An 8,768-nucleotide genomic window follows, 5' to 3' on the forward strand; every position below is an offset into this window, starting at 1 on the left:
ATCATGGTTTGTAATCTTGGATCGGTATCGGCTGAGACACATCTGATAAATCCGTATGGAGGTTTAAAAAAACAGCATTTTTACAGGAAAACAGAGGCAAATGCATCATATTTGGTCCGATTCTGGGCGATACCGATCGAAGACATTGATCCGATCCGAAACCTATCGTATCCTTTCGTACAACCTTTTATCTCAGCCACACATCACTCCAATCACTCCATGGAAAAGCATATTGTTCATGCATATAGAAGGTTCTCCTTATGCCCTAAAATTCCTTCGTCTGTAGCGGAAGAGAAAACCAAACACATTGAGTCATTGATGGATTGCTGGGAATAATTGGAATGAACCATTGCTACATCACTCCGTGCTTTTAAGCTCTAACATTGCAGAAGATCGACTGATGTACAGCTGAAATGGTGTTTGTTTTACAGGTTAATAATTATACATCACAGATCAGGCCAGACGCTCAGAGCACATGATCCTATCCCGCTCATTTCTGAAATTTAAAACCACAACCTGAAAACCCTCTCGATCCAAAATCATTTGACCATGAAACTTGAGAGAATCTATGGATTCCAACTCCAAATGGTTTATCACAGGCAGATTTTTATTTTTTTTATTTTTTTTTTTTATGTTTCAGTGGATGGTACCGGAAATCCTAGGGTCTTACAGGAGGTGAAGCCTCCATCCACAACCAGATTGTGACCACTCACGTACTTGGCATCATCGGAAGCAAGATAGATCGCCGCATTGGCTATGTCTTGAACATCACAATTAGCACCAGCCAAATCTCCCGCACCATGAACGATCTTAACAAGTTGCTCTGCATCAACGCCAGGGTAGATCTTCACCATCTCATCCATCACAAACGGTGTTGGAATTGCAAAAGGAGAGATGCAATTCACTCGTATTCCATACTTACGAAGCTCCGCTGAAGCCGATTTAACGATTCCCACCACAGCAAACTTGGAAATACTGTAAGCGTGTGGAGCTAAGCCTCCCATGAGCGCCGTGATACTAGCAGTACAGAGGATACTGCCGGAACGGCGTGGTATCATCACACGAGCTGCGTGTTTGATCCCTGTGATGATACCTCGGACGTTGATGTTCATTACCTTGTCAAATTCAGAGAGATCAAGATCGATGATGCTGGGAGGAGTGTGACCTGAGATTCCGGCATTGTTGTACATGATATCGAGATGGCCGTGCTCGGAGATGGTGAAGTCTACGGCGTCGGAGACATCGGATTCTTTGGTTACATCACAGGGGAAGAAGGTGGCATCAGGTGCGAGCTTTGCCGCTGTGTCTTGACCGAGTTGATGCTGGATGTCGGCGATCACCACTTTGGCTCCGTTCTTAATGAATTCCGTTGCAGTTGCTTTGCCGATTCCACTTGCTGCTCCGGTGATCAGCGCCACTTTGCCTTCCAACCTGTTTGTTAATAGCAAAATAATATGTCGTATATCACAATAGGGAACATGTTGTGTAGGCTTGTCAACCGGTACGGTTTCGGTAATACAGTACGGTATCAAAAATAAGTACCCAATACCAATACCGTACCGTATCGTTGAGGAACCCTATTTTCAATATTGCAACCGTACCACTACGGTACAGTATGTATACGATATGGTTTTGGTACGGTACCAAAATAATATATATACGATACAAAAAATGGTATAAATTCGATTTTTATAAACGGTATGTATATGAAAATAGTATGTATATGAAAACGATATATATATGGTACGAAAATGGTATGCATACGGTACGAAAATGATATAGTTTCATTTTTGCATGTTTACACCCTAAAATGGTAAGGTTACGGTACAAATTCGATAAAATGGTACGGTTTTGGTACATACCGACGGTATGACCGTAAAAACCGTTATCGTACCGTACCATGGTAATACCGTTTGACCATACCGTACCATATCGTTTTTGCAACGGTGCGGTTTGGTATGGTTTTACGCGGGCGGTTTCAGTTTCGGTATACGATTTCGGTTCCAGATTGACACCCTTAATGTTGTGTGTGTTGTGTGGGGGGTGGGGGAGGTGTAGACACGGGGAGGGGTGAAATGACCGTCCCGTCCCCATGAAAGATAGAAATCCCACCTAGAGATTTCAGCACACTCTCATTGGCTGCCTTGCGCGTGGCCCACTGGCCTGCGGTCCCTCATAGAAGACTCCCCCATCACAATATCATGGACAATGATTCAATAAAACCATAACATGGGGAAAATATGAGTCCGGATCAGGTCCAATGACATGTTCCGTCTTTGGGACCTGATCTAAGCTCATTTGAAGTATTGAGTTGACCTGAAGGGAAAAGGATTATGTCCAGCCATGGCGGGAGCTAGAGTGTCCAGCCCCACAAATCAACAACAAAAACAAGGGTGGGGTGGTCATTTCACAAGTGGGTTCCACCTGGGCCCCACATGTGAAAAGGACGGTACATGTCATTGGACTTGATCTGAGCTGAAAAAGATTGTTATGTAGCCCTTGTATGGATTAATAAGGAACCCCACATTGATATTATCTTTTTTATTTTCTGATCATGTGCGTCCCATGTGGATTCCACATAGATAATATCATTTTCTAACCCTCATTGATACAACTTGTAGATCCTACTTACATTGTCCTTGTAGGAAATCCTTTTCCTTTATTTTATTTATCGTATATTTTTATTAGTATCACTTAATGTCTTAAATAATCAATGATCTTATTTTTTTTTACTATTAATATATCAAACTATTTTTTTTAACAAGGTCAAAAAATGCAAGACAAATACAACTTCTTTTTTTTTTTTTTTTGGTAGAAGACAAATACAACTTTGATAATGACAATATGACAAATTACTTTCAAATTAATTGAAAGATAAAAATACTTCTTACTAAAGTTATGAATTAAGAAATTATAAATTCCATTTAATAACTCATATCTTATTCCTAAAAGTTATTTAATGGAAAGGTCAAAAAAGATTTTGAAAAAGTTAAAAATTATTTAATGCAATATTTATGTGAAATGATAGGATATACCCTTGTTTTTTGGTAAAAGATAGGATATACCCTTGTTGGAAGAAAAAATTAATTATCTTAAAAGGGCTTAAAAATATGGTTACAACTTCTTAATTCATCACTTTGTATATAATAAGATTTTTCCTTGTTTAAAAAATATTTGTTACCCCAACTTTTGAGATTAAGACAAAAAGGAGGGGGGGGGGGGGGGGGAAGAAGGTGTAGAGGTTAAAGGTTTTGAAAAGTGGACCAATGGAAGTGTCGTCTAAAAAATTAAAATCGTCCCATCAACCTGTCACGGTTTGATGATTAAAAATACATGATTGAAAATCTATTAAATCGTAACCAAAATGGTTGAATTAGGCCATGAAAATTGGTGACTAGCACATCTACAATAGAATATATGGACAATGAGAATGTCAATACGTGGCAAGTTGGAAAGTCTCTGTTCCATCGCGTGTGTTTAGGGTTGCAATGGCTGATTCACTAGCCCATCCGGTGGCCATGCTCAAGCACAGTAGCTTATTGCTTTTCCTCGATTTTCAGATATCAGTTTCTTCTTATAAACTCTAACAGGTGGATCCAATGAGATGCTCGTATTTGGGATCTTTAGTCTCAACTACTAAAATATCTAAGAACACAAACCATGAAGCTGGGAGTCAAGACACTGAAGAGGACTGATGAGAAAAGCATAGAGGGAGGACTGCCTATTGGCTACATTCCTCCAATGGGTCCCAGTGTCCCACAATCCTCTTCCCCCTCCTCTGCTTTTTCTCACAAATGCTCCCTAGTGACAGGAGAAGATTCTTAGCCTTTGAATAATGAGGTTTCAAAAAACTAAATGGGAATCGAATCGATGGAATCTGAAACGATTGGAATCAACCAGAATTAGCCTAACTGGTTGATTCATCGATCTGATTCTCGATTTTTAAAACCATGTTTTTGATACTCTACTCACGAATTTCAGTCCTTTCGGATCATAGGTCATGGAAAATGTTCAAATTCGAGCCCTAAGAACGATCATTTTTTGCAATTTTAACAAAAATACCAAAGATTAGGACCACCTTCAAAATCATTTCTCCTATGACCCACTTAAGAAGGGCCAGCATTGAATAATGGCTCTTCTGATCATGGGTCATGACCCAGATTCAGATTCGAGTAGGGATAGTGAATGGGAGTCCAGTTCCTTTCCAATGAAATTTAATCACCAGAATCGACCTCACACCATTCATGACTGTGGGGATCACAATGATAAGTCATTGGAAAAGAACTATACTAAGTGAATGGAATGGTGAGATTGGTGACTTCTACCAAAAGTAAGTCTAAACGGCATATAGCTATTCAGGTCCTTTAAGAGAATGTGGAAGCCTAAAATTGGAATACTAAATTAAGGTCCACAAAAACAACAAAGCAGAGGTAACTGATAACTACAAATCTCTGGAAGGAATATCACAAGATAACAAGCACGTTAAAACAAAATAGCTTAGCGAGTGCAACGAGGAACAAGAAAAGCATTAATATTTCTTCCCCTTTTTTTTCTTTCAATAATGAAAATGAAAGTTAGAACTTAAAAGCAAAGATTATTATCAATCATTGACGAAGAGGTAACAGTAATTAAGATCACAAAATCACAGAGAGAGACACACACACACCTTCTTCTTGTCTCAGATGAGAAACTCTGCTTATTGTTGCAGTTCTTCATAGCTAGATCTTTTAAAATGGAGAAGTTCCTGCTCTTCCAATTCCACAACAACAACAACAACAACAACAAGAACAATTGATAAATAATAGTCTTTAAAGCTAGCTAGCTAGTAAATCTATATTAACAAGTTATACTCTCTCTCTCTCTCTCTCTCTCTCTCTACTTCTTAGAGGAGATGAAACCCAGATTTTTAAAGTTCAAGATAAAACAAAGACACCACTTGCAGTTACATATATCAATCTTGATTAGAAACTTCAAAAAGGAGAAAGCGAAGAAGAACCCACCTGGGTTTGAGCTTGAACATGATTTTCCTTTTGGAAAAACTTCTGTCTGGAATATGGGTTATAGGCTTATAGCTCAGACAGAGACAGAGACAGAGACAGAGTGTTTCAGGGTTCAGTTAGAAGGGAAACGAAAATTGAGGCAGGGCAGTGCAGTGCAGTGGAGTGCAGTGATCCTTAATGGATTGTGAAGGAAGGAAGAAGGGTGGTGCTTTTAAAAGTTCAAACAAACAGACAGAAGTTGCAGAATTCCCATTTCTCCACGCAATTCGTCGGCCATTAAAATAGGATGAAATGATGGGAAGATGTCTAATTCCAATGACTGAAATGCCCTCTACCAGTAGTACCCTGGTAACGTTAAGGGGAAGTCTGATCATTAATTAGATTAGGAAGTATTTTTGGTAAAACAAAATTAATTAATTAACTTTTCAGTTCTTCCTCTGTGGTGTCAGAGTTGTTACTGTTACCTGTCATTCTAAAATGGTGTGTTTCTTTGTCTTTCTCGGACTCGGCTCCTGTAAAATCCTTTTGGGTCTTTCACCATCTCCTTTCGGTGATGTTCCCTACTACTTTTTTCCTGCAACAGTCGAGAAACTGGTTAAAGTAGTAGTACTGTTGTAGTCATCATTCATGAAATTAGCAGCAAAGTCAATGAAATCAAAAAAGAAACTAATTAATATGCTTTTATGTTACCCAATACTCCCACTTCATTTTCATAAATTAATTTTCCTTACCACCTTCATGGCTACATACACATCGGGTGTCGAATCGATGGGAACTAGACCAAACTGAAACCGATATGAATTTGTTGAATCATGTTTTGGGTCACACACATACTCACACACATTTTCATACTTATGAGTATATTTACATGGTAAACTGAAACCAAACTAATAGCAAATCGATAAGAAACCAAAATCGATGCACCATTATTGGATCATGTTAAGGGTGTTAAACAGTCAATTTCAATTAAACAGTTTAGTTCAATTCAATTCGGTCAACATGGTTAGGAGTAGAAATCAAAACAAATCAAACCAGACCTTTAAAATAAATTGTTTCAAAAATGAAAATTGAACCGTTAATTAAATGGTTTTAGTAGGTGTTTACCGGATCCAGATCCTCTACTGCCAAAGTCTTGGCAGCCATCGCGCTACCATGCTCCCATGGTGTGCCACTTGTATATATTCCCATCTAACGGTTCTTTTTAGAAAAATTCAAATTTTAAAATCCTTATTTGGTTATCTCCACAACCAACCCCAATCGGTCTGGGTAAACCAAAACAAAACGAACCAAATGGGTTTCAAAAAACCCTCAGCAAGGAACCGCGAAGAGAGAAACCATTTTCAGATCCTCGTCTTCTTCCTCTCCTCTCCTCACCTAGCTGCTGCGGATCCACTCCTCACCGTGCGCGACGGCCGCCACTCACCTGCCTCTGTGGTTCCTCCGACTGAAACTCTAACCATTTTGGTCTTCTACTTCTGACTTCTAATCTTGTTTGAATCCCTTTGTTTGCAAGAAAGTTTCTCTTCTTTATCGCTTCCTTCCCCGAGTCTTTCCAATTTTGGAAAACTTCGTCTCACAATCACTGATAACCGTCTCACCTATTTATCCCCTTCAACTTGCACTCAGAGAGATTCGAAGTAGCATCTACAAGGAGAATAGTCTCAGGTCTGCCGTAGAGGTAAGATTCCTTCTTAGCAAATCTGCTTATTGGCAATGGAGAACCGTTATTTTAATAGTGTTTTAAAGAGTAGTTTCCCTCCAAGTTTTCTACTCTAAAGAGAGAGAGAGAGAGAGAGAGAGACCCAATTCCCAGTTTTCTATAATCCTTGGAGCTCATCAGAAATATAAAAGCAATTAATGGATTCTTTTCACTGATTTTTCAAGTTCTTGAAACCCTTGTTTTCATTCTTCTTTAATTGTGATCGTTCTATTCATCAAGTTTGGTTTACTAATTATCTTCTCTCACATTAGGCATTATGTAGACTTGAAGTTGATCATGGCACCAAGGAAGACAAAAACTTTGCAGATAGAAAAGATCACCACCACCGCATTCACATGTTTTGAGACAGAAGAAAATGGATAATAAGGATGGATGAGAAAGATTTAATTGGATTATTTTAACAGTGTTTTAAAGAGTATTATTGTTTCTCTTTCTTAATAATTTGGTCATCGGTAATAAATAAAAAAAAAAAAGGCAGGACAGAATCCTTACATAAAGAATCTTTCTCCATTTGGTGTTTGGTATGCAATCCAGCAATTCCAATCTTTTTCTTGGAAGGAGAGGCAGTAGAGGACCGAAATGGTTAGAGTTTCAATCGGAGGAACCGCAGAGGCAGGTGAGTGGCTGCTGTCACGCACGATGAGGAGAGGATCCGCAGCAGTTGGGTAAGGAGAGGAGAGGAAGAAGACGAGGATCTGAAAATGGTTTCTCTATTCACGGTTCCTCCCATTTGGTTCGATTTGTTTTGGTTTACCGGACTGGTTGGGGTTGGTTGTAGAGATAACCAACTGAGGATTTTAAAATTTGAATTTCTATAAAAGGAACCCTTAGATGGAAATATATATACATGGCACACCATGGGAGCATGGCAGCACGATAACTGCCAAAACTTTGGAAGTAGAGGATCTGAATCCGTGTTTAACCCCCACCCCCCAAAAAAGAACAGTTTTATTTGGTTTTCATAATTTTGTATTCAAATGATTTTTTCTCTAATAATTTTTAGGGAGAATGTTTTTTGTGCCACAGTGCAACCTACACCCAGGCACATGGGCAGCCTGTGTGGGGGAGTAGGGTGGTCATTGCGCCCCCTACATTTCATTGATAGATGTAAACCAAATACTTTAAAGTAATAGTTTTTATATATTTTTATTTTTTTATTCAAAATATTTGAACTTTGAATGCCTTTTAATTTTGGGTGAAGTTATTTATAACCAAGATTTTTTGTAACCTCTTTTATCTAATCATGCCTCTCTCTTTTTTGCAAATTGGAGTTAAAGGACAAAATGAGTAATTTTACTTTTAGGCTCAGTCGATTCATGCAGCTTGACTTGGAGAAACGGCTCAACTTAAGCCAAAGCCACAAAAATATGATGACCTAACTGAAATCTCATCGACTTCTCCTACCCTTGGATTCTGTAACAATAGAAATGGCGTCCTTTCTCTGTTGCTCCAACTTCCTCCCTTCCCTCCCTCCCTCCGCCCTCTTTTTCTCTCTCCCCCAGTTCTCTCTCTCTCTCTCTCTCTCTGAGCATAAAAATGAGACAAAGTTGCAAGGACTCTATAGCTTTGTATACAGGGTTTTGGCATCCAACAATAGAGCTGCTCGTCGCAACTCCAGAGAAGATTGGAAAGGGAAAAGGCGAGCCTAGATCTGCATCACAAGAGTTCTAATTTCTTTTTGTGTTTTGCTCCCATTTTTCCTCTTTGTTGTAGAAGTTTTGTTTTGTTATACAAGTGGGAATGAGATCTCTTCTGTACTGCTGTTGAATTTTTGAAATATCTTCCATCCCTGTAAAATCCTACATCCTTTTACGAATATTTTTAAGATCTGTTGTGTATAACGAACGGCTATACAAGAAATATCAATGGAAACGTTCCAATTCCGGGCTCTTGTTATAATGAATTTTTTTTCTCCATGTCACTTTCAACCTTCCTGTCTAGCAGGCTTAGGTGGTTTCTCAGTGCTCTCCCTGATGTCAATTCTTGTTGGAACAAAGTCGATCCCTACCGATGGATGGACGAATTTTCTTGTGAAAACTAACTGAACT

At 38.9% G+C, this 8,768-nt stretch overlaps 1 protein-coding gene across 2 annotated transcripts; it reads right to left on the bottom strand.

The window, feature by feature from the left end:
• Nucleotides 1-620: 620 nt before the first annotated feature.
• Nucleotides 621-5,090, bottom strand: LOC122666836 (secoisolariciresinol dehydrogenase). 2 transcript variants are annotated; one of them, XM_043862923.1, is made up of 3 exons: nt 5,001-5,090; nt 4,667-4,744; nt 621-1,431 (listed from the first exon to the last, which is right to left on the bottom strand). In XM_043862923.1, exons 1-3 carry the CDS (start codon nt 5,018-5,020, stop codon nt 630-632), a joined length of 900 nt encoding a protein of 299 aa, XP_043718858.1. In that variant the 5' UTR covers nt 5,021-5,090; the 3' UTR covers nt 621-629. The 2 variants fall into 2 exon arrangements, with proteins under 2 accessions (XP_043718858.1, XP_043718859.1); XM_043862924.1 differs by lacking the exon at nt 5,001-5,090 and adding an exon at nt 4,781-4,830 and having other exon boundaries at nt 4,667-4,749.
• Nucleotides 5,091-8,768: the final 3,678 nt, after the last annotated feature.

This window comes from Telopea speciosissima, chromosome 7 (assembly GCF_018873765.1).
Source record: "Telopea speciosissima isolate NSW1024214 ecotype Mountain lineage chromosome 7, Tspe_v1, whole genome shotgun sequence".
NCBI lineage: Eukaryota > Viridiplantae > Streptophyta > Magnoliopsida > Proteales > Proteaceae > Telopea > Telopea speciosissima.

Excerpts from the sequence above, each read along its gene's own strand:
- LOC122666836 (XM_043862923.1), bottom strand. The coding sequence starts at position 5,020 with ATGTTCAAGCTCAAACCCAG. Across the intron at positions 4,745-5,000 it reads ATGTTCAAGCTCAAACCCAG|GAACTTCTCCATTTTAAAAG; the intron begins GTGGGTTCTTCT and ends TTGGAAGAGCAG. Across the intron at positions 1,432-4,666 it reads TCATCTGAGACAAGAAGAAG|GTTGGAAGGCAAAGTGGCGC; the intron begins GTGTGTGTGTGT and ends ATTAACAAACAG.